The following is a 27,994-nucleotide window of genomic DNA, read 5'->3' on the forward strand; positions in this document are numbered from 1 at the left end:
GGCAGGGGCTGGGCCGGGGGGCGGGAGCGGGGTGGGGGCTCTGGGCTGCCGGGGTGGCCGGGGACACACAGGAGCGGCGGCCACCGAGGAGGGAGCAGCGCCGGAGCCCCGACGGCGCCTCGCTGAATGGAGCTGGGTCACTGAGAGCTGTCGCCACCCGGCAGACTCCGACTTCCCCGAGACCCCGGCGTGCGAGCCTGCTCGCTCTCTCCTGCCAGCCTCGGGGTGTCCGGCGCCTCCGGAGGTCCCTGGGACCTGGCGTTCCGGGCGCCAGCCATGGAGCGGTGCAGCCGCTGCCATCGCCTCCTCCTGCTGGTACCGCTGTTGCTGGGCCTGAGCGCGGCCCCCGCCTGGGCAGGTAAGGGGAGTCCCAGCGCCTGGGTCATCGGAATCAGGCTGGAGCTCCGCACACCTCGGGACAGGGGACAGCTGATGCCTGAGGAGCAGGGGGCAGCTTCTGGGTCCAAGGGTGGGTTTTTGGGGGGGGGGTCAGGGGTCCAGACTGGAGGGCAGGACACCTGGGTTCCTTGGAGCCAGGGTGGGGATCTCTTTTCCTCCTTGAAGTGACTGGTGGAGTGCAGGTAAGGCTGAATGGCGGAGCATCACCTGAGGGCGGTGAGTGGGGCTGGATGGTGGGGTCCTCCAGCAGGGCCACTGTGGTCCAGCTGCTGCTGGAGTCAGGAGTAGATGCCAGTGTTGATGGGTGAGAGGTGCATGTCTGTCTTCTGTCTTTCTGTCTGTGTCTCTGGGGTGAGGGGGGGGAGCATCCTTGGGTCAGAGCAGAGCCTCGAAAGTAGAGAAAGAAGGGATACCTGGACTATTTGTCCCATCAGCTTCCCCGACAGGATCCCCTTCCCCCTCCCCGTGCCCTCGATGCTGCCACGCGGCTGGCTCTGGGGAGCACTGGGGCTGGCTGCCAACAGGACGGCCGCTGGACAGGCCAGGATCAGGTGTCTGAGGCAGGAGCCAACTCTTTGCATTCCTGCCCCGCCCCTCCCCCTCTGGCCAGCCGGGCTCCCCTGGGACCCTGGCATCCACAATCCCAAGCTTTTCCTTCTTTTTCCCAGGATCCAGAAGTCCTGGCTCCTAGGAAAGGGGGTTTGATGTTGGAGAGGAGGAGGCTGGGAGTACCTGGGTACTAGGCAGGCTGGAGCAAGCCCCCTCCCCCCGTGGAAACACTGGAGGCTGATTTGCATATAACTTGACTATTCATTTCTTCTCTGCTTTGGAGAGAAGATGGTCAGAAAATCAGCATAAAGGATTAGATTCGATTACAGAAGGAAGAACTTTCAAGATAGGAGGAGCATGCGGCTCAGGGACAGAAAATTGAAGTGTGGGATGTCTGTAGACTCTAGGAGTCTTTTTTAGGGAGAAAAGGGAACCTTTAACATGGAGGCAGGGGGATGGCTGAGATGACTGTCTCTTATTTGGGGGCTGAGTGGGTAGAGGTGGGACCTTAGCGGGAAATAGGTTAGTGTGGAATTCATCAGAGTAAAGAAAGGGGCGTTTTGGGGGCCAGAGGTAGAGTGATGAGGGTGATGGGGCCACCAGTGGGGAGACTGGGGCAGATTGAGGCCAGAGACAGTGGGGCACATATGTGGCTTGAATTGGGAAGATGGGTGGGCAGACCTGTGGGTAGGTTGTCTATAGGATGGAACTGTACTCTTCTGGGGTTTGGTGGAGGGTGGGGCCCTCTGAGGTCTCCTTGGCCTGGGGTCTCTGTGAGTCTCTGTGTCTCTGTCTCACTTACCCTTCGTCTCTCAAAGCGGCCCTTGTGTGTTGGTGTTTGCGGAGCTGCCACACGTGGGGGCCAGGCTAGGGCAGGGGGGTGGGAGGGGGCAAGGCCGTGGTTTCCCGGCTTCTGGACTCAAAGGGCCTTTTCTCTGCCTGCCCGCCCCACCTCACCCACCCCACCCAGCTCTGCTCTCCTGATCACTCTGGCCCCTGCCCTGCCCCACACTTCTATGAGGGTTTTGCTGGAACTTTCTTTGGGATTTTTCCAATCGAGCTGATGGAGTGAGAAGTATGTGTATTGGGGAGCAAGTGAGGAAGAGGCGACCTCTGTCTTCTCAGGAGTTTGAGCCCTCAGAAGCTGAGTTCTAGGTGGACAGGGCTGGTGGCCCGGGTCTTGAATCTTTGGACCGTGGTGGGGGTGGGGGGGCAGGGTCGAAGTTCCAGGTGTGGGGAGCTTGCCCGGGTTTTGGGCAAAGGACTCTGATGGGATCCACAGATGTGTGGCTCCAGGCCCTGGACCTGCTCCGGCTCCGCGTGGCAGCTTCAGGCTCCCCACCCGCCCCTGCACCCCAGCCCATCTCCCAAGCCAGGGGCACCGGCTCCTGGGGTGGCTCTTTCTTGTACCTCCTTCCTCTGCATGGTCAGAGGTGTCCCCACCTCCCCAAACACGGGAATCCCAGCAGCTTGCAGTCCCCTCCCCACAGAGCTGCCTCTCTGTTCCCTCCCTCGTGGCCCCCCTGCACCTCCCGTGCCCAGGATGATCGTTTGCCCAGATGTTGTTTATGCTGGAGACATGGGACTGAGGCCAGAGACCCAGAGACCAAGAGATACGGAAAGGGAGGAAGAGAGGGAGAAAGGAAAAGCTGGGTAGAGTGTGAGGGAAACGGAGGAAGACAGAAGAGCCAGGGAGAGAGAAAGACCAACAGATACAGAGACAGAGAGAGTAAGCGCGACAGAGCTAGAGTAAAGGGAAGGCAGAGTTGGGAGAGAGAGATTAAGAGCGAATAGAGAGAGATTCATAGGCTGAAAGACGGAGATAGGGAGAGAGTGACAGAGACAGAGGCTGGGAGGCGGGGACAGTGGTGGGCATGGAGCTGAATACCGGCTCAGCGCTGCCCTTTTCCAGGTGACTTTCGTTTTCCATCCATTCAGGCCCTGTTCAGGAGCAAGTAAGGGAGAGGTGACTTATCTTCCAGGGAGTTTGAGCCCCAGGAAGCTGAGCTGTAGACCCCAAATGTCCCCTGTGTGGGCCCTCCTGAGAGTGTGTCCCTTCCCCTGACCCTCGTGGACTCTCCCAGGTGCAGCCCCTGTGGATGTGCTGCGGGCCCTGAGGTTCCCCTCCCTCCCTGACGGTGTCCGGAGGGCGAGAGGCATCTGTCCAGCTGATGTGGCTTACCGAGTGTCCCGACCCGCCCAGCTCAGTGCACCCACCCGCCAGCTCTTCCCAGGTATGGGTGACACGCTGGAGGAGGGAGAGTTGGCCGAGGTCACAGGGTAGGGTCTGGGATCAGACACAAAAAGAGAAGGGGTTAATGTCTTGCTTTGCCTCTCACTCCACCTGTGTGTGTCTCTCGGGTACCAGGAGGCTTTCCCAAAGACTTCTCTCTACTGACTGCTGTCCGGACCCGCCCTGGCCTCCAGGCTCCCCTCCTGACTGTCTATAGTGCCCAGGGCATCCGACAACTGGGCCTGGAGCTCGGCCAACCTGTCCGCTTCCTGTACGAGGACCAGACTGGACGGCCTCAACCCCCTGCCCAGCCCGTCTTCCGAGGCCTCAGCCTAGCAGATGGCAAGTAAGTCAGTTTGCTCCTCTGGCCTGTCTGGCCTACCCTTTCAGGAGCTCCCCTCTGGCCCCTGCCCGCAGAGCCCCCACCCCCTAATCTAGGAAACCCTGCCGACCCTGTGGGCCACCACTCACCAACCCACTGCCCAAACTTCTGCCTAGTCACTTCTAGCCCAGAGTTTGGGCTTTAGAGTTTAAATCCTTGCAAGTAGGACTAGCTTGTACCTTGGGCAAGTTCCTTGACTTTTTTGAGCCTCGGTTTCTATGTCTGAAAAATAGGGATAATAGAATTGTGAGAATCAAATGAGAAAGTGATGGGATGGTGCCTGGTGTATTGTAAGCCCTCGGTACATGGTAGTTAACTGTGATTACTACTATTGTTATCACTGGCTTGTCAACTCTTCCGTCAAGGGCTGCTCAGCCCTCTTGACTTACCCCCTTCAGTCAGTTGCTTGAACCTCCCGCCTCCCTGTCCCTATGACCAGATGGCACCATGTGGCTGTGGCTGTGAAGGGCCAGTCGGTCACCCTCATAATTGATTGCAAGAAGCGAGTCACCCGGCCCCTCCCCCGAAGTGCTCATCCAGTTTTGGACACCCGAGGCGTGATCATCTTTGGTGCTCAGATCCTGGATGAAGAAGTCTTTGAGGTAACCAGAGCAGCCAGAGAGAGGAGTGACTTCTGGTCCTATGCCTTGTATCCACTCCCCTTCTGACCTCAGTACTCTGTCTTCCTATGTCCTACCCTTCACTTTTCCTTTCATAAATTTATATTTCCATTTCCTATCTTCAGGGCTAATTTTTTTTCTGTAGGAGAATTACGTGCCCACTTATGTGGCAGGACTGTCCACAGTCACTTATTTCTGTCACTCGGTTTTCATTAGTCCACCCATCCATCCATCTCTTCAACTGATCCATCTGCCCATCTATTCACCCATGCGTCCATTCACACACTCACCCACCTACTCAAGCATTCAGTCTTGTATCCTCCCACCTGCCCATTCTTCCCCTGCTCAGCCACTCCCTGCTTTAAACCACCCATCTATTCAGCTATCCTTCCGTCCATCCATCCACCTATTCACTCATCCATCCACTCACCCACCCCGTCTACCCATGCATAGAAGGATACATGCATGCATCTAGCAACTCATTTACCCACCGCACTCTCCACCCTACCATTTCTTCACTTCCATCCATCTACCTACATACTGTTTGTATCTACTCTGCACCTCCCATTTATTTACCCACCAATCCACCCACACATACATTCACCATCCATCAACGCTCCCATTCAGTCAAGTGTTCGAGCCCCCATTCACCCACCCACCCACCCACCCATCTATCCATCCACCCATGCATCTGTCCATTCACCCACCCAGCCAGTCAACATTTTCTGAATACTTGCTGGCCCAACACTAAGGGGGAACACAGAAGAATAATATCAGATCTCAATCATCCCAAGGAACTACCAGTTCCACTGTGGAGATGAGACAGTATCCCCAAACTAGAATACAATTCAGGGTGAGCTTATCACCACATGTGGGCACAAATAAATGCCACTGGAAATCAGAACTGTCTTCCCCCCATTTCCAGAGATCCTGAGAATTCTCGTCATCACTGTCATTGGAAGGTCAAAGCAACTAAGGTTGGGCCACTGTCTCCAGAAGCCCTTGTGAACAGGCTCATGCATGGCCACATGGGCAGGGTGTAGGCCAAGAGTTGAACTTACAGTTGGAAGGCTTGAATTCTAGTCCTGATTCTACCACTTCGAGTGACCTTGGACCAGTCATTGTCTCTTTGAACTTTTATGAATGGAATGTGCTTGGAAAATAGGCATAAAGATCCTTGTTCTACTGACTTCAATCCTTGTCCAACCGTCCAGCTGTTGTGAAGGTTCAATGGGATTATGAATGAGAAGGTCCTTTGAAAACTGAAAAGAACTGTGCACATGGCAGGGCTGGTAATGACCTTCTCCATTATATAGTCTTATCTCGGATTGGCCTCCGACCCCGTGTCCCAGACTCTACCCTGTGTCTCTTGGAAGCCCACTCTGCCTCCCTCCATTGGTGTCCCTTCCTCTTGTCTTTGTAGGGTGATGTTCAGGAGCTTGCCATCGTCCCGGGGGTGCAAGCTGCCTATGAATCCTGTGAACAGAAAGAGCTGGAGTGTGAGGGGGGTTGGAGGGAGAGACCTCAGAGACAACAGTCTCACAGAGCCCAGAGATCTCCGAAGCAGCAACCACCAAGACTTCATAGGTCACAAAACCAGGAACCCCAGCAACAGGTGAGGGAGCTGGGTGAACCCCAAACTGCAGCACACCCCAGGGAGGGAAGACACCCTCACATCTCCCCGGGGGAATTCCCCTGATGTCCCAGAGCTCCCCATTCTATTTTGGGCTCCTGTTCTCCCCTCCCTTGTGCCCCTCCCCAGCCATACCCTCTATTCCCATCACCCGCCCCCCCCACCCCCAGTCCTCATTCATCAACCTTTTTATTTTCATTTAAAAATAAAAAGTCGTCATGAAGAATTCGTGGCTGGGAGCCGTGTCCCCTCCTTGTGTCTCCTCCTCTGCTAGTCTTCCTGGGACTGTGCCCTTGGGCTTTCCATCCCTTCCTCGAATTAAGAGATTGCTAGACCATGGAGAGTTGGGGAGAGAACTGGGGACAGAGGATGGGAGAGCAGAGGAAGGGAGAGGCAGAAACAGGGAGAAAGTTGAAATGGTAAGACCAGGAGGGGAAGAGGGGAAGGAGTAGGAGGTAGAGTAGGTCTGTGCAAGTGTGGATATGGGGCCCTCTCTCTGGCCCCCTGCACGGAGAGGTGCAGGATAAGGGACTGGCGGGGGGAAGGGAAGGGAGGGTACGAATTGGGTGGAGTCTTGACAGTGACAGGGGTCAGTGGTCTGAAGATTGGAGGGTCAATCTCTTAATCACGTCTGCTTCTGTCCCACGTGTGGGACCCATCCCCCTTTCCCACCACCCCTTCTCTCTTCTGACTCCCACCCCTCCTTTCATCCCCAACTCCCACGCCACCTCCTCACCTGCCTGCCCCCCCTTCCCACCTATTCCCACTGCCCCTTCCCTAACCCCAGTCCACTGAGTCTCTCTACTATGACTACGAGCCCCCCTATTACGACGTGATGACTACGGGGACCACCCCTGATTATCAGGTAAACTTGAGGGACTTCTCCCGTTCCCCCCACCACCCCTTGCAAACATCTATGACACCTTCCTCCCCTCCCCACATACAGGGAGAGCCACCTTGTATTTAGACTGTGGGCATTCCCTCACTGCCCCCTCCTGTGTCTCTCTGCTGCAGTGGCCTCCAAGCCCCAACCACAGGGCTCCCCCTCCCCCCAGGGGGCGTCGGACCCCTCCCCGAAAGCCTACCCCACCTGCCAAGAGATCAGCGGCCGGGCAGGCGTCCCCCTCTCGAAGTGGAGGTTCTGGCCCAGCTCGGGGCCAGCCTCCCCTCTCCCGGCGCCCAGCTCGGATGGCAGCTCCCCTCACTACCCGGGGCCCCCCCAGGACCAGAGGCAGCGGTTACCGGCAGGTAGAGCCAGGGCATCCAGATCTCTGCCCCCAAACCTCTGTGACTTCGGAGATTCATTCTCCCCAAAGCGTCCCCCCTCCTAAGGGGCTGCAAGATCTGAGATTGCCCCCACCCCCCCAGCACAGACAGACACTGCCCCCGGGGGATGAACTGCTGCTTGGCCTCCCTCTCCGCTAACCTCTCTCCTTTCCTCCCGCCCCCGTGCTCCTCTCCCTACACCTTCCCCCTGGGGTTAGGACCCCACCCCAGGTGAAGAGGAAGGAAACCTGGAGTCACGCCCCTTGCCACCCCCTGAGGAGGTAACTCCATCCCCCACCCTCGCCCCAGCTGGGTAGGTGGGCGTCTGTGACCCACTCCCCTTGCCCCACGTCGTCTTGATGAACCAGCGCCTCCTCTGGCCAGAGGGCTCTTTGTCATCTCCATTCGTGTCCTTCTGTCTCCTGGTCACTCCGGACCTATCGGTCTGCTTTCCTCTCTCAGAACAGTCATTTTTCTCCAGTGTCCATGTCTCCTGCCATTATTCTTTGATTCTGGAGTAACTTCCTCTCCCTGTTGGTGTCAAATGGTTTTACTTTCTGTCATATTTCTGTTCCCAGGAGCCATTTTCTGTCCAATGCTGTCACTTTTCCTCTTCTCCCCCTCTTTCCATCCATTTCTTTGGTCATTCCTTGGATTCTTTCATCGATTATTATGTCCATGGACTGTCCACTCTGTGTCCAGCCCTCTGGCCACCCTTCTTGTTACCCATCATTTCTTCCAACCGGGCCCATTTTCTGGACCTCCCTCCACATTGGGGGGCTTTGATGGCCATCCCCCTTCTCTACAACGGCTCCCCTTGCTCTTCTTGGGAGGAAAACTCCAGTCCCTGTTACCCTTCAGAATCCTTTGGGCTGGAAGTTGTCACACCCTGGGGTCCAGGGAAAACCTCCTCTCGGCCCTAATGCCCCCATCTACCCCTCTCCCTCCCCATCCCCGGGAAGGAGCAGACAGATCTCCAGGTCCCCTCCACAGCCGACAGGTTCCTGACAGAGGAATATGGGGAGGGTGGCACAGACCCCACAACAGGGCCCTACGATTACACCTATGGCTATGGGGACGATTATCGTGAGGAGACGGAGCTTGGCCCTGCACTCTCTGCGGAGACAGCCCACTTGGGAGCCGTAAGTGAAAGGAGCTCCTCTTCCATCCTTGACTTCCAGTGGGAGCTACAAGAATGGCTTCCTGTTGTTTTTGATTGTTGTCTCTTGTCTGTGAGCTACTTCCCATTAGTGGTTTTACATTTTCTGTTCACTTCCTGCCTTCCCTTGCCAAAAGTCTTATTCTATGGATCCTTCTGTCCAGGGCAATTGGTTGTTTTTGTTTTCTTTTTTTTTTTTTTTTCAATCCTATGGCCACTTTCTGTCTTTCTTGGTCACTTCCTGTCTCCATCAAGCTGGATTTTATAAAGCTTTTGGTCAATAAGCCCCTACCTTGTGTCCATTTTCAGTCTGTCTCGATCATTTCTTCTTGGTCGAAACAATTTCTTGTCCGTGTTGCTGCCAAATGATCTAACTTCCTCTATCACATTTTCTAACCTACAGGCCCCTTCCTGTCTGTCCCCTCCTGTCTTCTCCCCTTCTCTACAATGGCTCCCCTCCTGTCTTCTCCAGTCATGGCACCCGTTCTGGTGACTGTGTCAGATTGAACTGGAAGGGACTTATTCTTTGTGTTTTGGCTCTAGTTTTTCATGCTCTCTTATCCTTTGATAATAAGCCGCTTCCTATGTGTCTCAGGTCATCCAAATCATAAAGTTTCCATTGTGGGCCTAGATATTTATCACGGCCACTTCCTGTGTGTACTAGCCTTGATGTTTGTGTTTGCTGGAAGAATTGCCTTTCATTGTCATAATCCATTTCCCGGAGTTACTTTCTGTCTGTTTTGTGAATTTCTTTTCTCTCTTGGTTGTGGTAGCCATGTTGTTATTGAAGGTCCACTTCCTGGATCCTCTTTCCTTGGCTGCTTCCTGTCTGTCCCACCACTTCCTGTTTATCTGGTTCATTTTCTAGCCGTCTTGGCCATGTTTAATTTTTCTTGGCCCTGGTATCATTCTTGCTTCCAAGTGTTTGTCCCTTTGTTCTGTCTCCCTTAATTGTGTCCCATGTTTCAACCACTCCCTGTCAGTGGGGTATTTCCTGTCTACTCACTTCATCTTTTGCTTCTACCCCACTGCCTCATCCTACCCTCCCTGCTCTAATAATTCCACCCTTGACCCTCTGCTGCCTTTCCCTTATGCTGCTTTCTGGAAATTTAGAGTTGATCTGGGATATGGGAGAGTTTGGAAATTGATCACTGTTGCTTGATCAGGATGGAGGTAGAGGGGGGCATTTTGAAGATCTTTGTTGGGAGAGTTGGGGGGTGGTGGTGAATATCCTCCATTCTCCTTGTCCTTATCTTGGTTCTGGCCCCAGAGTTGGGAGTGGGCATCGGAGTGGAAGTGTGGAAGAGAGGCGACGGGTGGGCTTGAAGTATAAATGAGGGTCAGAGGAAGGGTGTAGCATCCTTGCTGGGAGAGTAACTGGGAGGACTTGAGGGGCTTGGCTCGGGGCTTGAGCAACTGAGCCCAGGAGCTGTATTTTCCCAAAATCCAGTTATGAGGTCTAAGTTTGAGATATCGGTGGGGACTGCTCTCCAGATCTACTTACAGTATGAATGTCTAATCTCCGGGGAGTTTTAAACTTGTGAACCCCTTGAAACTCTAAGTAAAATTCTGTGCATAAGGGCATACACTTTTTCTTTTCTGGAGAAAGACTCCATAGATTACATCAGATCCTCATATGGATGCATGACCTTCCCCTAAACCCAAGTAAAAATCTATCCACAATCTTAGAGAGATTCTTATTTGGTGAGCTGGGGTAAAGATGAGGAAGTTGATGGTTTCTTAAGGTTCTCAGGGAGTTTGGGGAATAAGGTGCAGTCCTCCAGAAGAGAGTTTGGGAAGGTTGGGGGTTTGGAATCCCAGGAAGTGTCTGGGGACCTTCCTGAGAGAGGTTCTCAGGGAGATGAGGAGACTGTGTTTGCTGAGGTGGAGCTGGGAATTGCGGGGAGGGGAGCCCTGAGGTCTCCCTTGGCAGACCTGGGAGGTCTGTGAAGAGGGAGTCTTAGAGGAGGAGGGGTGGACTTGGGGGTAGGGTCAGGAGGTCTCCAGAGGACCTGAGACTGCCACAGGGATGGGGGCAGTCCTGGTGTCTTGGCTGCTTACGGGCCCCCCTGGGGGTTACATATGTATCTCTCTCAGGCTGCCCGTGGTCCCCAGGGGCTGAAAGGAGAGAAGGGGGAGCCTGCGGTGCTGGAACCTGTAAGTCACTGTGGTCACCGAGCTGAGGGCAGTGGGATGAAGGGAAGGAGGTGGGGGTGCTAGCCCTATAGCCTCTGACTTTTAACCTTTGACTCCACAGGGTATGCTAGTGGAGGGGCCCCCTGGTCCAGAAGGCCCTGCGGTGAGTTCTAGCTGTGACCCACTAGCCTCCATTCTTTTCACAGAGATGCTTCCTACATGCTCACCTGTGCCTTCCCCACATAGGCCCAGGCCTCCTTCTTAGAACTCAGAGCATCCTTCCAATCAAAGCTTCCCAGATCCCCAGATCTCTTCTGTAGAGACCACCCCTCAGCCACATACCCCTCTTCTATCCGAACGCCCACACCTGACCCCCTCTTCTTGTGTTCTTCAGGGATTTCCTGGTCCCCCTGGCATCCAAGGCAATCCAGGCCCAGTTGGAGACCCAGGCGAGAGGGTATGAGGACATCCTATGGGGTTGGGAGGAGGGCTGCAGAGGAGCCACTGGTACCCAGTAGGAGTACCATGCTCAGTAATTTCTCATTAGAAAAGAAGGTAGAATCTGGTCGGGGAGGGGAGTAGTCTGGTGTCTCACCGTCATTTTTCTCCATGGGGTGTGGGGAGAGCTTGGGAAAGATGTAGGGAAGTCTATATTTATTCTGTTGAGGAGGGTTTCAAAATGATGCCAGGACCCTAACAATCCCCTATGGCCATATCCTTCTCATTCTTTCCCCACTCTAGGGCCCCCCTGGCCGAGCAGGGCTCCCTGGATCAGATGGGGCCCCTGGCCCTCCCGGCACATCCCTCATGCTCCCAGTGAGTTGTCTTCTGGGCTTTGGAACGAGCTGAGGGGGGAGGGTGGGAGAATTGTGTTGTGTCACCAAGAACCAGAGGAGCAGGAACGCCAAGGAGGAGTGTCTAAAGACCATCCACCCAAAGAGATTGATCTTAGGGGTGGAGGGTTTAGGGCCTCATTAGATGACCTGGAGCCAAACATGGAGCATCTAGAATTGGGCAGAAAATCCTAAATTTCAGGGGGTCTAGGACCAAAGGAGAGTCTTTGGGGAAGAAGAGGCTCAAGAGTGGAAGAGGAGGACAGGAATTGAGTTTCTGAAAACCTCTAAGTGATTACCTGGAACCCATGGGAGACACTGGAGGGGGGCATGGGGGGAAGTGGTGTCCTGGAACCTGGGAAATGGGGCAGACATGCTGGATGATGCCTCTGGCTGGGAGGGTCATGTGGATTTCCTGGAAGACCCTAGACCTTCTCTCCTTGGCCTGCAGTTCCGGTTTGGCAGTGGTGGGGGTGACAAGGGCCCCGTGGTGGCGGCCCAGGAGGCCCAGGCCCAGGCAATTCTGCAGCAGGCACGGGTGAGGAAGGCTGGGGGATCTTGGTGGGGGGAAGGGTGTGGTGGGAAGGGGAAGACTCTAGGAAGAGTTGGAAGGGTAGGTTGGAGTGAATGTAGGGCAGGTGGAGGTCTGGGTTGGTTTGGGATTGAGAGGGAGGTTGGGGAAGATACAGGGCAGTGGAATGAAGATCAGGGGTACAAGGGTGACTTTGGGAAGTGACCTGGGGTCTGGAGTTCTCCAGCTGCCTCTTGCTTAGCTCTTCCATCTCCCCTGCTCCCCCAGCTGGCGCTCCGAGGACCCCCGGGTCCCATGGGATACACGGGCCGCCCTGGACCCTTGGTGAGTGAGTGGGGTGTTGGGATAGGGGATTCTTTATTTGTGTGTGGGGGTATGGATAGTTCTGGAAAAGGACCAAGTTGCAAGTTTTTTGCTTCTTTGGGGGAGGGCTCTGAGGCCACCGATGGGTGTGTCCTTCAGCACAGCCACCCTCTCTTCTCTCTCACAGGGACAACCTGGGAGCCCTGGACTGAAAGGAGAATCTGGAGACCTAGGACCTCAGGTGACAGCCCTCACCCACCTGATCCCCAAACCAGTGCCCCCCCCTCTGTCTATACCCACTAACCCTGCCCCTGCCTCTCCCTCCCAGGGCCCCAGAGGACCTCAGGGCCTCATGGGCCCCCCTGGCAAGGCTGGGCGAAGGGTGAGTGACCTGGGGGTAGGATGGGTGTGGGTGGGGGATGGGAGACAGGGCACGGGGTGTGGAGGACTGTGCCCCCGCTGGCTCTGACACCTCCCCTGCACCCCCAGGGCCGAGCGGGTGCTGATGGAGCCCGAGGGATGCCTGGGGAACCTGGAGTGAAGGTAACAGGTTTGGGCCCCTCTCTGACACCCATAACTCCCAGCCCCACCTGAGCTCGTTTGTTTTTAGGGATAACCGAGTACCCCCATGAAGCAGCCCCTCCCTACTCAGGACACAGTAGAGAGGGGTGGGGTGGGAAAGGGACTGGGACCTCACCTGGGCTGCCCCTCTTCTCCCCAGGGTGACCGAGGATTTGATGGCCTCCCAGGGCTACCTGGGGAGAAAGGACACAGGGTGAGTATAGGGGCGTGGTGTGTTGTGATGAGGGGGTAGATCTTCTGTGGAGGGGAGGGGAGGTAGGAGGCTGAGGGTCCCAGCAGGAGCTCAGTGAAGGAAATTGGTTGGTTAATTGAAGACAGTCAGTGTCTGCCTGTGTTGGGGGCTCTGCACCCCCTCTTACCTGTTCACCCATTTTCCAGGGTGATACTGGTGCCCAGGGCCTTCCTGGGCCCCCCGGCGAGGATGGAGATCGGGTAAGTGCTGTGGACGGCGGGGGCAGGGGCGGGGGCTGGGTATGGGAGAGGTCTGGACGCTGAGCCTGCTTCACCATGTCCTCCTCCTCCAGGGAGACGACGGGGAGATTGGGCCTCGGGGGCTGCCTGGAGAGTCGGTGAGTGTCAAGGGGTTTGGGGATGGGGGTGGCCCTGGGGATGCCAGAGGAGGGACGCGGGCATGAAAGGGACACGTTTTCTCTCACCCATGTGGGTCCTATCTTCCCCTCACCTGAATGCAGGGACCTCGAGGTCTCCTTGGCCCCAAAGGTCCACCTGGGATTCCTGGGCCCCTGGTAAGTGACTGTCCCTGACTTCTGACCCTGCCCTCTCCCTCTCTCCACCTTCCCTGACTGCCTCCCTCCTCCCTCCCCTCTAGCTCCTCCTCCCTGGCCTCCACCTAGCCCTGCTTCAGCCTTCAGCCCCTGGTGCCCTTGTGGGACCATGTCTTGCAGTGCACCAAAGGCTCTCATCATAGCCAAAAAAAAAAAAAAAAAAAAAAAATTCTCAAGAAAAACAAAACAAACCCCCACAAACCCACAGCCCCACGCCCTGTGGATCCGGACCGGCTGTGTTTGCTTAGGTTTGGGATGAACTGCTGTGCGCCTGACCCGTCCCACCCTCTGGGATGGCCTGGCCTCAGAAACCACAGGTCCCTCCAGGGCCCAGGGCCGCCTTCCAGCCTGCTCATGCCCCTCTCGTGTTTCAGGGAGTCCGAGGCATGGATGGTCCCCATGGTCCCAAAGGAAGCTTGGTGAGTGATGGGCATGGAGACCCCACCTGACCCTTAGCCCCTGGGGTCTCTGCCAAAGTCCTGTTCCCTTTGCCACCATTTCAACCCCCTGCCTGCCGTCTTGGCTGTCCCTGCTGGGACTCGGCTCTCTGCCCTGTTTGTTCTGTCACCATCTCCTTCTGACCCCTGCCTGGTTGCATGTTTCTAGGGACCCCAGGGAGAGCCAGGACCTCCTGGACAACAGGGCACTCCTGGGACCCAGGTGAGTGGTCCTGTCCATCCCCTCCCCAGCTTTAGCGATTTCCCCTGGGCTTCCACAGTGGGCCAGATCCCGGGTGGGGACAGGAAATGAAGGGACTCAAGCCTTTGCTGCTCATGCTCTGAATGGGGGCTGCTGGCGGAGAGAGCGGCCCACCCCTGGGGGGGCCCCTGTGACTTCTCTCTCCTGTGTCTAGGGTCTCCCTGGGCCCCAGGGTGCCATCGGCCCTCATGGAGAGAAGGTAAGTGACTAAGTGATCGGGGGAATGGTGGATGGGCCAAGGCGGGGTGTAGGGTGGGCCCCAAATGTCTGGCTGGGACTGAGCCTCCTCATCTCCCTGCAGGGTCCTCGAGGGAAACCAGGGCTTCCTGGCATGCCTGGCTCAGATGGACCCCCGGTGAGTGGCCCCCACCTCTTAATACAAATCCCCCTTGACCTTCCACCCCAGGGAATGACTTTCAAGCACCTTCAGTGAGTGTCCATACTGTGTGTCCCTTGCACTGGGAGGTCACTGGTGGTGCTGCCAGTGGTCGGCCAGCTTCATTAGGTCCCAGGGGGGCATTTGGGTGGAAGAAGTGTAGGGAGGGGTGCAGGAGGTGACAGGGGCCAGTGGTCACGCTCTCCTTCCCCTACCTCCAGGGTCACCCGGGCAAAGAAGGTCCCCCTGGAACCAAAGGAAACCAGGTGAGATCTTCCACGCCTCCTCTCATCCCCTGGAGGGATCTCCACCCAGGCCCTGGGCCTCCAAGTCCTTGGGATTTCCTCATCTCGTCTCGCGGCTCTGACAGTCCTTTGTCCCATGCCCCTCAACCCTCTCCAGACTCCACTGTTGTAACTTCCATTTCCCCCACCCCTAGGGGGCCCCCATGGTGACACCCTGAGACCCCTTTATTGATGCCGCTCTGTCTTTTTCCAGGGTCCATCTGGACCTCAGGGTCCTCTGGGATACCCAGGACCTCGAGGCGTCAAGGTAACGAACCACTGGGCTGGGAGATAAAGGCTGGGGTCAGGGGAGCCAGCTGGGGCCCCAGGAGCTTGGTCCTGCCAGCCCAGCCTCCTCCCCTGATCTCTTGGTCTCTATCCCCCACTCTAATTCCAGGGTGTGGATGGAATTCGGGGTCTGAAGGGTCACAAGGGTGAAAAGGTGAGCAATGCGCCCCTAACTTCCCAGCCCCTCCACCTGCCCCACACCAGCCTTTCTGTCCATCTCTGCCTCACCCCCTCCCTCCATCATCTGTGGTGTCCTTTCACCCCAATCTTTCTCAGGGCGAGGATGGCTTTCCTGGGTTCAAAGGTGACATGGGTGTGAAAGGTGACAGGGTGAGTAGAAACCCCACACTGGCCCCCCAACTCTAAGTGCTGATGATCCTCCCCTTTGTAGCCCCCAGTTACCAGCCTTCCCCCCACCCCCCCAATACCCCAGACTCCTCATCTCCAGGCTCCCTTTAGAGGATCTGATCGCCCTCTAGAGCCTGATCTGAGCAGGAACCCAACCCCGTGCTCTGTGACCCACCGGCTCGCCAATCACAACACTCTCCCTGCCCCTGTGGGGCTCCCTGTCCTGCAGTAGCTTCGGGGACCCCCACCGACCCCACTCAGCCTCACTGGGGCCTGCCTCTCCTCTCGGGGCTCAGCCCCTCCCCTAGTCCCTATCACTCACCTCTCCAACCCCCTCACCCAGGGCGAGATTGGAGTCCCTGGTTCCAGGGGAGAGGATGGTCCCGAGGGGCCGAAGGGACGCACTGGACCCACTGGAGACCCTGGCCCCCCTGGGCTCATGGGCGAGAAGGTGACGGGGAGGGTGTGAGGGGTCTGGTCTACATGCTCTAGGGGGATGGGGCCCGGGGTGCTGGGATCAGGGTTGGGGTGGGGTGCCAACAGCTGAAGTCTGCAAGTCAATCAAAGATGACCATGCATTATGCTCCTCTCTGTGTATATGGCGCCTCCTAGACACTGATGCGTTGAAGGGGGGGGGGATACATAGAAGTCAAGGAAAAGTCTCTGTCGTGAAGACTTTACAACAGATTGATGGGGACAGGGCAGAGAGGCTGTCATAGGATACCTGAAGGTGCTGAGCAGAGTGAAAATGTGTCCAGACTCCGAGCAGTAGGCATTCCGAGAAGGAAGAGAGTCAGAGAGGAGGTGAGCTCTGACATCTTCAGAGCTAACTCTCACCAAGCCCTCACCGTGTGCCAGCACTGTGACAACTTGTCCTGTCAGTCCTGTGGGGTGGGCGCTACTACAGTCCTGAAGCATCAGGAGGTTTAGATACTTGTTCATCACACAGCCAGTGAGGGCCAGAGCCAGGGTTTGAGCCCCAAAAGTCAGACTGCAGAGTCCCTGCTCCCCACTTCCGCTCCACAGCTGCCTTGGCAAGACAGGTCCTGAAGCCTCAGGGGGCAGGGGTGGATGGTGGGGGGACCCCGGGGTGGTGCAGAGTGGAGCCAAGGAGTGAGGCGGGGTTGGGGGGCCTGCAAGGGGGCCGGTCTTGGTGGGGCAGGACTGTGTGCTGGGAAGATGGAGCTGAGGTTGACAGGTAGGCAGGGGCTGGATCACAGCGCCTGCAGGACTCGAGCTGCAGATTTTAAGACACAGGGGAAGTGAGATTCCAGCCCTAGAGTTTGGGGAAAATCCACTCTCAGCAAGGAGAGGTTACAAAAGCCAGGCATCCTGGGAGGTGGGAAATGAGGGGCCAGGGGCTGGGGGTTTGCTGGGTGGGGGCTGGCTCCCATCTCTGAGGGTTGGGATCTCCAGGGATGGAGTGGCATCCGTGGCTCCTCTCGCTCCTGATCGCGCCCTGTCCATTCACAGGGCAAGCTGGGTGTTCCTGGTCTGCCTGGCTACCCCGGACGCCAGGGTCCCAAGGTGATTCGTTGCCCCGCATGTGCCCCTCCTCCTTTTCCCTTCCCTGACCCCTAATTACAGGAAGCACAGACTGACAGAGCAGCGGGGGACCCTAGAGAGAATTTAGCCCACCCCCATTCTACAGATGAGGGAACAGAGGCCAGAAGCACTAGTTATTGGCAGAGCCCGGGTCTCCCACCCTGCTGCCTCCACCACCTCTCCTGACCCACCTTGGCCCTTCCTTGGCCCTCCCCTTTTGTGACGTGTCAATTTTTCCCCTTCTCCATCCTCACCAGGGGTCTCTGGGTTTTCCTGGTTTTCCTGGAGCCAGTGGAGAGAAGGGAGCCCGTGTAAGCTGGGGAAGGGTGGGTGTGCAGAGGGAGGGGCAGCTCTGGGAGCAGGGGCCTCACGCCCTGGGTGATGTGTTGTCTCTGCTTCGTTCCCACCAGGGCCTGTCGGGGAAATCAGGGCCTCGGGGAGAACGTGGCCCCACGGTGAGTGCAGGGGAGAGACGTGCGGCTCAAGATCCAAAGAGGTGCTTTGGGGCTTTTCTGACAACTCCCCTGTCCTCTCTCTAGGGTCCACGGGGTCAGCGGGGACCCCGAGGTGCCACTGGGAAGTCTGGAGCTAAGGTTGGTGGTCTTGGCAGGGCTCATCCCCCCCTCTGCCCTGTAGCCCAGCTGCCCTCAACTCCTCTGGCCTCAGGGTTGGCTAGAAAGCAGCTCCTCTCACTCTCTGACTGTTTCCCCCACAGGGAACATCGGGTGGCGATGGCCCCCATGGGCCCCCCGGAGAGAGGGTGAGTGTGGCTTGAGCCCCCTGTTCCCCAGTGCTCCCCAGGGAGCCGGAGTGGGGCCGGCTCCCTCTCACCGCAGGGAGAGGCCCCTTGCCCAGCACCCCTCCCCATTCTCCTGACTCAACCCAGCTTTGTCTCTAGGGTCTCCCTGGACCTCAGGGCCCCAACGGATTTCCTGGCCCCAAAGGACCTCCAGTAAGCTGACCTCTGACCTCTGACCCGCCTTGGCTCTGTGAATCCTTCCCCATCCCCCTTCCCAGCCTAGAGCTCACCTGACATCTGAACCTCTTCCAGGGCCCCCCTGGGAAGGACGGCCTGCCGGGACACCCAGGCCAGAGAGGAGAAGTGGTAAGTGGTGCCCCGGCCTCCTCAGACCCTCACTCCCGAGCTGTCCTGTCCGGAAGTCCCGCTGGGAAGGTTCTCCTGGCTGAGTGGAGCGCATCTCGGCGCTGCTCAGACCACAGCCAAGGACTTGGTGGTGACCCTGCCCTCCCTCCGGGAGCCTGGGGTCCGTGCCACAATGTCCACGCCTGACTGTGTGTTCTGACTGCCCTCTCCTCTCTTCCTCTCTCAGGGTTTCCAAGGGAAGACCGGCCCCCCTGGCCCCCCAGGAGTGGTGGGACCCCAGGTATGCCTGCTCCCTGGAGAGAAAGGACCCCAGACCCTGGAGTTAGTCTATCTGCCTCTCTTCTCCCTTTTCCTGGTCACGGGCCCCTGCCCCTCCTTTGCCTGAGCTGGGCCCCTGGGGCTGGGATTTGGAGCAGGAATCCCAAATTTCAGTCTGTTTCCTGGACCAGTTCTCATCTTCTAGCATCTTGGAGAAGAGGAAGGTCCCCTCAGGGACACCAGGTGGTATGGTTACTCCACACCGGGGAATGAAAACCAGAGCAGAGGCCTAGGAGAGCTCCGGGAATTTCCCAGGAGCTTTGGGGCAGACATGATGGGGTTCTAAGGGAAACTTTAAGGTGGACAGAGTGAGGCGAAAGCTCTGAGATTGGAGTCTCTCTGTCTCTTTCCCAGGGAGCCGCAGGAGAAACCGGGCCCATGGGGGAGCGAGGTCACCCAGGCCCCCTGGGACCCCCTGGAGAGCAGGGACTCACTGGAACAGCTGGAAAAGAAGGGACAAAGGTCAGTAAGGGGCCCGGCAGGGGGGAACTTGGGGGTCTAGGGTTGGGGTGCCTAAGAGAACAGGCAAATGGGGATTTGAGGGAATAGAGATCTCTCTGCCCAATTTGGGAGTGTGGCAGTGGCTCATCACCTCTGTTTCCTTTTAGGGTGACCCTGGGCCCCCTGGGGCCCCAGGGAAGGATGGTCCCGCTGGTCTGAGGGGCTTCCCGGGAGAGAGAGGCCTCCCTGGCACTGCTGTGAGTGTGACTCCAACCTGGCTGCCTGTAATAAGTCACCAGGCTTCCCGGCACCCCTCAGCGTCACCCTACTCCCGTCTCCCCCCCCATCCTTCCCCGCATATCTCCTGGACCCCATGTCCCCCCTTCCTGTCTCATGTCTGTTGCCTCTGATCTCTGGTTCATAGGGCGGACTTGGTTTGAAGGGAAATGAAGGTCCGGCTGGTCCCCCTGGCCCTGCAGTAAGTCTGGGGTCCCTCGGGGGCAGAGGGGAGGAAGGATGCGCTGCGGCATCTGGATTTTGGCGGGGCTGCGGGACCGGGCAGGGTCAGCCATAAGGCATCTGATGTTGGGCTCTTCTCCTGGGAACCATGGTCAGTGGTCCTCTGGTGTAGGTGGGCTGTGGTTTCTTCCTTGGGGGGGGGGTCTGACTCTATCTCCTGTCTCAGGGCTCCCCTGGGGAGCGAGGTGCAGCAGGATCTGGGGGACCCATTGGCCCCCCAGGGCGCCCAGGGCCGCAAGGTCCCCCTGGAGCAGCAGGAGAGAAAGGCGTTCTGGTGAGTGTGGGGTCCCTGGGGAGATGCTGGGGAGGGGTCTGTGAGCTGATGGGTTACGGGGGATTTCCTGTAGGGGTGTTTGAGGGGGACAGCCATCTCTGGGTCATGACTCCTTCCTTCATTTCTCACAGGGTGAGAAGGGCCCCATCGGTCCGACTGGCCGCGATGGGGTACAGGGTCCCGTGGGGCTTCCTGGCCCTGCTGGCCCCCCGGGCATGGCAGGAGAGGATGGAGACAAGGTGAGGGAGCCCACAGACCCTGGACTCAGTCTTCTTTCCCCATGAGATCGCTGGTCTGGGCATGGCCCGCAATCCCTGTCTGCTTATTCTCTCCGCCCCACCCACTCCTTTCTCTAACGTCCCACCTGCTTTCTACCCCCAGGGTGAGGTGGGAGACCCCGGACAGAAGGGCACTAAAGGGAACAAGGGGGAACATGTAAGTGTCCATTCCTTTGACTTTTCACCTCTGGCCTTTCACCTCATTTCCACCTGGTCTCTCCCCTTGTCTTGGCATCTCTGACTCTTCTTTCTCCCCCAGGGCCCTCCTGGACCCCCTGGACCCATTGGTCCCGTGGGGCAGCCTGGAGCCGCGGTGAGTGACCGATGTCCTGTCTGCAGCCTTGATTCCACCCTCAGTTTCCCTCTGCCCTTGGGGTTGGGGGTGGGAGTTGGGGGCTCCAGGCCTGGTGCCTGGCTCTGTGTGGGGCTTGTGGCTAGAACACACCTGACCCACGACCATCTTTGTGTCCTTGTCCTGCCCTCCTCCCACCTCAGGGGGCAGATGGGGAGCCTGGAGCTCGGGGTCCACAGGGACACTTTGGAGCCAAAGGTGATGAGGGAACCAGAGGATTCAATGGGCCCCCAGGACCCATTGGTCTACAGGTGAGTTTGGGGGTGGAGACAGGGGCTGAGAGGCGGGGTCACACTGGAGCTGATGTCCTCCCCAGACCCCCTAGCCCCCTGCTGACAAAGGAGGTCTGGGGAGGTGGGGGCAGAGGACTGGGTGGTGGGGGGTATGTGGGATCTGGGTGGGGGGGACCCCTCTGCCGAGGGCTGTGCTCCAGGTGGTTTGGTCACCTGGGTCTGTGCTGTGTACACCTGCGCAGGGTTTGCCAGGCCCCTCGGGGGAGAAGGGAGAAACAGGAGACGTGGGCCCTATGGTGAGTGGGACCCCATTGATAGGGTGTGATCCCAACTGATTCCAGCCCCACCCGCTAGGCACACCCCTGCTCATCCAGCCCCCACCCCAGCAGCCCACTGCCGCTGACTCCCAGCTCCCTGCATGCCACTCCCTGGCCTGGCTGCCTCCCTCCCCGCCAGGACCTCTGCCTCCCTAACCCTCCACCACTCACGTGCATCCACGGCTCGCTGTCTCTCACTTCCCTTTCCCTGTATCTTGTCTCCAGGGACCCCCCGGGCCCCCAGGACCTCGAGGCCCAGCTGGACCCAATGGAGCCGATGTGAGTCCTCTTGGCCCCTTGTCCCTCCAGATCAGTGTGGCCAGTCCTCTGCCTCCCTTTCCCCAGACTGTAAACTCTAGTCTCATCTCAGATGCCAAGAGAAGCTGGTGGACCCTGGGAAGGTCTCCCACTGTCTCACTGCTCTGACCTCAGGCCCTCCTCCAGGCTCCGCCCCCCCATGGCACCCCCTCCCATAAGCAATGATCCCTATTGCTATTCCTCTTCCAGGGTCCACAAGGTCCCCCTGGAGGTGTTGGGAACCTGGGTCCCCCTGGAGAGAAGGTACTGGGAAGGGGTACATAGATGGTCTGGGGGGATGAGGGTTGGACTTTTGCCAATTTTGGGGTGGTCAAAAGAGAGTGAGGGGGAATATCAGGATTTTTTTTTTTGGGGGGGGGGTGGAGGTTTTTGACCGCAATCTCCTTGCAGGGGGAGCCAGGAGAGCCAGGATCTCCGGGAGTCCAGGGCGAGCCAGGGGTCAAGGTGAGTGGTAGTTCTGAGGCGCTGCTCTGCAATCCCCTTCACCCCCTCAATCCCACGCCCACCTTTCCTGTGACCTCCTGGAGCTGTAACTCCTGCGCAGCCCATGAGTCTGTGCTCCCGGTCATTCTCCGTGAGGCCTGGTCCCTGGATCCCGGTGGGCTCTGTCCCCCTTTCCTTGAAGGGAAGAGGGGCCAGGGACTCCCACCATGGGCTTGACTTTCTGTGTGCACCCCGATGTCAGCGAGGCACGAGGGGGAGGCTGAAGGTTTCTCAGAAGCAGGGGCTGGATCTTTGATCTCTGGGACCCCCTTTGGGACCATCTGTAACCTCCGCTCATCCTCTAGGGTCCACGCGGGGAACGTGGGGAGAAAGGAGAGTCGGGGCAGCCAGGAGAGGCGGGACCACCAGGGCCTAAGGGCCCCACCGGTGATGATGGCCCCAAAGGGAACCCTGTGAGTTTGGGGGGAGGGGCTGCGAGGAGGCCCCTGTGAATGGAGATCTGGGGATATGGGTGTGAGTGTGAGGATCTTGGAGTTTGGGGAGCCCAAGAGTGTGGGAGATGCCTGGGAGGAAGGCTTTGCGAAGGGGGTCTCCTGGGAGGGATGTACGGGGTCTGGGATCCAGAGAGAAAGTGAGAGAAACCCTAGTTAATAACCTGAAAGCCTTAGAGGGCAGGCAGTGCAGGAGGTGGGGAAAAGGGGGTGCCGGAGACCATCTTCCTAAGTGGTGCAGGTGGGCACTGCCTGTAGGGAGGGAGAGTGTGGCATGTGGCCATGGGGGTCTGTGTTGGCCCTGGGTGGGCTTACGGGCCTGTGACCCTGACCCTTGGTTTCCCTCTGGATCAGGGTCCTGTTGGCTTTCCTGGTGACCCTGGCCCTCCTGGAGAAGGTGGCCCTCGGGTGAGTCTTACCTGGGGATGGGAGGGGCTCTGTGTGGCCGATGGGCATGGGCGTGGGAACCGGGGTTATGGTAGGGCAGGTGGAGGGATGGGAGGATTGGCAGTTTGGGGGGTGATGCCAACCAGGTCAGGGGCCCCCCCTCTGACCTTGCTTCATCCCTGCAGGGCCAGGATGGTGCTAAGGGTGACCGCGGAGAAGATGGAGAGCCAGGACAGCCTGTGAGTGCCCGGTGACCCCTACCCCACCACTGAGCCCAGGCCCTCAGCCCTGTTTCTCCTCTACTATGCCCTATGCCTGAAGGGTCCCTCACCCACCACTCTTCCTCCCTCCATAGGGATCCCCTGGTCCCACTGGGGAGAATGGGCCTCCTGGACCACTTGGAAAGCGGGTAAGTGAGGTGGTCACCTGGGACCTTGCGGGGCAGGCTGGATGGCAGTTGGGGCAATGGCAGGTGGGATGTGGAGGGAGACGCCCGGTGTGCCGGTTGTCCTTGGGTGAGGTGTGTATGTGTGTGACCATGTGTGTTTGTAAACGTGCTGTGTATATTTGTTCCTGTATATTCTGTCTGTTCTTGCCAGGGGTGGTGTTGTGTACCAACCAATCAGAATGGACACGGAGGGAAGGGGCTGGCTTTCCTGGGGAGGTCCCTGCTGGGTCAGGGATTAACCCTCTTTTTGCTGGTGGTGTGTGGGCAAGAGGCTCTTCACCAAATGCACAGAACTACTCAGTATTTTAACAGCTGATACAGCTGTACCGGCTCTCCCATCCGTGAGTCGGCCTCTGCGATTGTGCCTGTGCATGCGCAGGTATGTGTGTGTGTGTGTGTACACGTGTGTGTGTGTACACGTGTGTGTGTGCACCAGGAGGACAGCGAGGGGGAGAGAGGTGAGCCTGGCTATTCACTGCCGCCTCCACCTGCAGGGACCTGCTGGTGCGCCTGGTCCTGAGGGGCGACAAGGAGAGAAGGGAGCCAAGGTGAGGGAGAGGCCGCCCTGGATGCTGGAACATCCCTTCCATCTTCCCACCCCTTTGGCCCTCACACTCCAGCCTCCAAACGCCTCCCCCACATCCACCATCTCCACGCCGAGCCCCCTGTGGGGACAGGGTTCCCCATACTTGTCCCTGCCCCAGGGGTCCCTGGGGTTTGACCCCTCCTCCCTGCCTCACCCCCGTCCACCTTGGACCCCCTGCCCCCAGCCACACCCCCTCCTCTGCCCTTCAGGACACTTTTTTGGGTGTGTTTCAGGGGGATCCTGGTGCTGTGGGCGCCCCGGGAAAGACAGGCCCTGTGGGTCCTGCAGGCCCAGCAGGAAAACCTGGTCCTGATGGTCTGCGGGGGCTCCCGGGCTCAGTGGTGAGTCATGGAGCAGAGAGGCTTGGCTGGGGAGGGGGAGGTGCACGGTGTGGGGACACTCTTCCTGATCCCTGTGGTCCCCTCAAATCTGCAGGGTCAGCAAGGCCGTCCCGGGGCCACAGGCCAGGCTGGGCCTCCAGGCCCTCTGGTGAGTGACTGTGGATATGTGGGTGGGGTCGGGGGGGTGGTCCCTGGGGCAGTGGGCATCCAGCCTTGGAGGAAGTGGGAAGTGGTGGGAGGAGAGTGTGGTCCCACCTCCCCCAGGAGAGAGTGACTTCCTGTCTCCCCACAGGGACCCCCAGGGCTTCCTGGCCTCCGGGGTGATGCTGGGGCCAAGGGAGAGAAGGTGAGTGACGCACATAGCCAGGTGTCTCAGCCTCACCCCTGAAACCTCCGGGGGGCCTCGTGCTTTTAGGGAGCCCTTCCTCAGTCAGGGCCGTGGCAGCCCCCGCTCTTTCCTCAGACCCGGCCCAAGTCCCTCTCTTGTCTTCTGGGCTCTGACCCCTGTGGTTCTCCTTCTCCCCATCCATGTGTCTCCTCTCTGCATCCCCCTGACCACCTGGCCCCTTTTCCAGGGTCACCCAGGTCTCATTGGACTGATTGGCCCCCCGGGGGAGCAGGGAGAGAAGGGTGATCGAGGGCTTCCTGGTCCTCAGGGATCCACAGGGCCAAAGGGGGAGACGGTGAGTAGAGGGTGTGGTCCTGGGAGGTCTGAGGGCGGGGTGAGGGTGGGGATTCATGGGGGTGTGGGAGGGTGGGGGGTGGAGACTCAGCTGTGGGGTGAGGGAGGGGGAGGGGAGGAGGACCCAGTTGAACCAGGCCCCTCCCTTTCCTAGGGCATCCCAGGAGCATCTGGCCCTATTGGTCCTGGAGGGTCCCCTGGCTTCCCTGTGAGTACCCCATCTGTTCCTCAACTCAGTCCTCTAAATCCCACTGCCCCCCTTCATAATCTCCCACTGGCTTCCATGACAACGCCAGCATAACACTCATAGGCCCCCGTGTCCCCCATATGTTCCTACACCTTCAGTGTTTCCACTCCTGTCCTTCCAGGGCCTCCCGAATGTCCCCATGTCCCCCATGCCTGCCCCTCTTGTGATGGCTCCAGGGTCCTGTAAACTCATGACCTTGCCTCTCCAATTCTCCTTGTTCTGATCTTCCCCTGTGGTGACCATCTCTTTCTTGTTCCTCATTTCACAGGGACCTGCTGGTCCCAAAGGAGCCAAAGGAGCCACAGTGAGTGACCCCAAGCCAGCTCTGACCTTCCCTCCCCCCAGCCCTCCATAGGTGGACTTGACACTGTCTCTTCAAGACAAACATACTCCCTGCCAGTGGAGCCCCTCATTCCCAGCCCAGAGACTGATTTGACCCTTCTGTGACCTTGATCGCATTCTTGACCTCTTGACCCCTCCATGACTTCATTGACTCCCTTGGCAGGGCCCAGCCGGACCTAAGGGAGAGAAGGGCGTCCAGGGCCCTCCAGGACACCCGGTGAGTCAGTGTCAGGTCCTGCTCTTCTGACGGTCCCCCTCTGTCTGGGTGTTTCTCCGCATGGCCCTCACCCTGACCTGTCTCTTGCCCTCTCCGCCCTTCCCTCCACCAGGGCCCCCCCGGCGAGGTGATCCAGCCCCTGCCCATCCAGATGCCCAAGAAGACTCGGCGCTCAGTGGATGGAAGCCAGCTGATGCAGGAAGATGAGGCCGTGCCAACTGGGGGGGCCCCGGGCAGTCCTGGGGGGCTGGAGGAGATCTTTGGCTCTCTGGACTCCCTGCGAGAGGAGATTGAGCAGATGAGGCGGCCGACGGGGACCCATGACAGCCCCGCTCGCACTTGCCAGGACCTGAAGCTCTGCCACCCAGAGCTGCCCGACGGTCAGTGCCAGGGACACGACATGTGAACAACTGCATGGACGTGAACAAGCAGGATGGATGTCGGGAGAGGCTTGGGGAAGCTGTGGGGTGGGGGTGAGGGTGGAGGGGCTTGGGGCAGCAGCTCTTTACCAACTGGGTCAGAGGTATTTCCGTATTTAGCAACTGACATGGTCCTACCAGGCTCATCAGCTCGTTACCTGCTCAGGGTCTACAGGAATTGATAAACATAGACTCGTGGACACACATGCTGGTATTTACGCACACAGACATGTGTGCAAGCCTACAGCCACACGTTGGACCAGCGTGAGGGTGTCAGTGCTCCTACCCCCTCCATTTGCGAGCCTGGGGGTGCTGCTGGGGGGAGGGGCGGCAGAGACGGACAGGGGCGTAAGGTGATGAGGGAAACCAGAGCTGTGTTCTGGGCGTCTGGTGGGGGAACGGAGGACTGGGTGTCAGAGGGCACGTGGGGGCGGCTGGTTGGAGCAGTGGGAGGGAAGTGGGGCAAAGAGCATCTTGGGTCCAAGACCTCGGGGGCCCTGACCCTCCCCGCCACTTGACAGGAGAGTACTGGGTCGACCCCAACCAGGGCTGTGCTCGGGATGCCTTCCGGGTTTTCTGCAACTTTACAGCAGGAGGGGAAACCTGTGTGACGCCCAGGGATGATGTCACGCAGGTGAGATCTGGCCTCTGACTGCCCTGTCCCTTGCACCACAGTGGAGCCCCCCTCTGGGCCTAGTGGTTTCTGGGTTTGTGTGACAAGTTCCCTGACCTTTGACCCTGCAGAGCCTGCTGACTCTTCTCTTATTCCGTTCCTTCTCACCAGTCTTCTGATGCTCACTTCATCTCCTTCCCCTGACAACCTAAGACAAAAGCCTGTCTACCTTTTATTTATCCCCTGGTTCCACCCCGGCCCCTTATTTCTCCCCCAGCCCTTTCCTCCCACCCGTTCCCCAACCATGACCCTGGCTCAGCCGCCCTGCTTCTGTAGCTGCTCTGCAGGCCCGTGTCCATCCTTGACTACAGCCCTCTCTCCTGCCAGTTCTCTTACGTGGACTCCGAAGGCTCCCCAGTCGGTGTGGTCCAGCTTACCTTCCTGCGGCTGCTCAGCGTCTCAGCCCACCAGAACATCTCGTACCCCTGCTCTGGGGAGGTCCGGGATGGCCCCCTGAAGCTCCGAGGGGCCAATGAGGATGAGCTGAGCCCGGAGACCAGCCCCTACGTCAAGGAATTCAGAGACGGCTGTCAGGTGGGAACCAGGGAGAGCTGGGTGGGGGCGGGTCCCAGACACAGGCTGGAGGAGGCGGTGGGAAGACCCTTTGGGCAGGGGCGCTCGGGGAGAGCAGGAGGAGGCCAGCTTCCTGGTGTCAAGAAGGGCAGGAAGGATGGAAGGATGGAAGGATGGAAGGATGGAAGGTGGGTGTCACCTGTGTGCACATGGCAGTGTCTCCCAGAGTGGGTCATGCAGGCTTGTAAGCACAGTTACACAGGTTGCCCTCTGCACACACGGGGTATAAACAATGCCCCCTCCCCATGCAGGGGCACATGGACACCCCCAATCCATATATACATCCCCAGAGTCGCCTGGAAAGGGTCACACAGGTACACACATGTGGAATTGTGTTGGCTGTCATCACACACTTACACCCACAAGCACATGTACACACGTCCCCGTGGAGTCATACAGGCTCACACAACCACTACAGACAAATAATCTCAAAGGCAAACCCAAAGCTGCTCAGACTGGCTCAAGACTGCATGCGTGTGCATGCACACACACACGCACAACCTTCCCAGCTTTCCCAATCCTGACTCTCTGGAAGAAACTTTAGGAAGAAAATTTAGCAAAGTCTGAACGTGGGACACGGATGAGAGGAACAGCATCTCAGGGCACTTGAAGGAGCGGAGAGCCTGGGCCTGAGGTTGGGGTGTCCGCGGGCCCTGTGTGCCTCCCCCATGCTCACTCTCACTCTGGTGTCTCCCCCTCAAGACCCAGCAAGGCCGGACGGTGCTGGAGGTTCGAACACCTGTACTGGAGCAGCTGCCAGTGCTGGACGCCTCCTTCTCAGAACTGGGGACCCCCCCGAGGCGGGGAGGGGTGCTGCTGGGGCCTGTCTGCTTCATGGGCTAAGACTTTCTCCTCTGTCTGACCCTGTGCATCGACACCAGGCCCACCTGGAATCCCACAGCATCGGCTCTGTGCCACCTCGCAGAAGGGCTCCTCGCCATCTAGGGGGCCTTGGGCCAGGGCACCGAGAGCCCCCAGTCAGGGGCAGTGCAGGAGAGGGGTGCACCTGGGGCTCGCGGCCCTCCCACTTGGAGCCT

At 58.5% G+C, this 27,994-nt stretch overlaps 1 protein-coding gene across 3 annotated transcripts; it reads left to right on the top strand.

Moving 5' to 3' along the window:
- Positions 1–276: 276 nt before the first annotated feature.
- On the top strand, positions 277–27,800 carry COL11A2 (collagen type XI alpha 2 chain). Of its 3 annotated transcripts, XM_061195161.1 has the most exons (66): positions 277–358; positions 3,033–3,182; positions 3,317–3,527; positions 4,003–4,165; positions 5,607–5,798; positions 6,604–6,681; positions 7,301–7,363; positions 8,045–8,224; positions 10,339–10,398; positions 10,499–10,540; positions 10,772–10,834; positions 11,119–11,193; positions 11,662–11,748; positions 12,010–12,066; positions 12,233–12,286; positions 12,374–12,427; positions 12,535–12,588; positions 12,767–12,820; positions 13,006–13,059; positions 13,152–13,196; positions 13,320–13,373; positions 13,787–13,831; positions 14,019–14,072; positions 14,266–14,310; positions 14,413–14,466; positions 14,709–14,753; positions 14,986–15,039; positions 15,169–15,213; positions 15,336–15,389; positions 15,751–15,858; positions 16,881–16,934; positions 17,210–17,263; positions 17,363–17,407; positions 17,492–17,545; positions 17,668–17,712; positions 17,851–17,904; positions 18,004–18,057; positions 18,284–18,337; positions 18,730–18,837; positions 18,984–19,073; positions 19,241–19,294; positions 19,502–19,609; positions 19,741–19,848; positions 19,991–20,044; positions 20,147–20,200; positions 20,383–20,490; positions 20,715–20,768; positions 21,015–21,068; positions 21,297–21,350; positions 21,498–21,551; positions 21,896–22,003; positions 22,397–22,450; positions 22,615–22,668; positions 22,785–22,838; positions 23,372–23,425; positions 23,697–23,804; positions 23,899–23,952; positions 24,097–24,150; positions 24,380–24,487; positions 24,641–24,694; positions 25,002–25,037; positions 25,239–25,292; positions 25,405–25,672; positions 26,233–26,345; positions 26,712–26,918; positions 27,660–27,800. In XM_061195161.1, exons 1-66 carry the CDS (start codon positions 277–279, stop codon positions 27,798–27,800), a joined length of 5,211 nt encoding a protein of 1,736 aa, XP_061051144.1. The 3 variants fall into 3 exon arrangements, with proteins under 3 accessions (XP_061051144.1, XP_061051145.1, XP_061051147.1); XM_061195162.1 differs by lacking the exons at positions 6,604–6,681; positions 8,045–8,224; XM_061195164.1 differs by lacking the exons at positions 6,604–6,681; positions 7,301–7,363; positions 8,045–8,224.
- The last annotated feature ends 194 nt before the right edge of the window (positions 27,801–27,994 follow it).

The sequence above is a fragment of the Eubalaena glacialis genome, chromosome 7 (genome assembly GCF_028564815.1).
Source record: "Eubalaena glacialis isolate mEubGla1 chromosome 7, mEubGla1.1.hap2.+ XY, whole genome shotgun sequence".
Lineage (NCBI taxonomy): Eukaryota > Metazoa > Chordata > Mammalia > Artiodactyla > Balaenidae > Eubalaena > Eubalaena glacialis.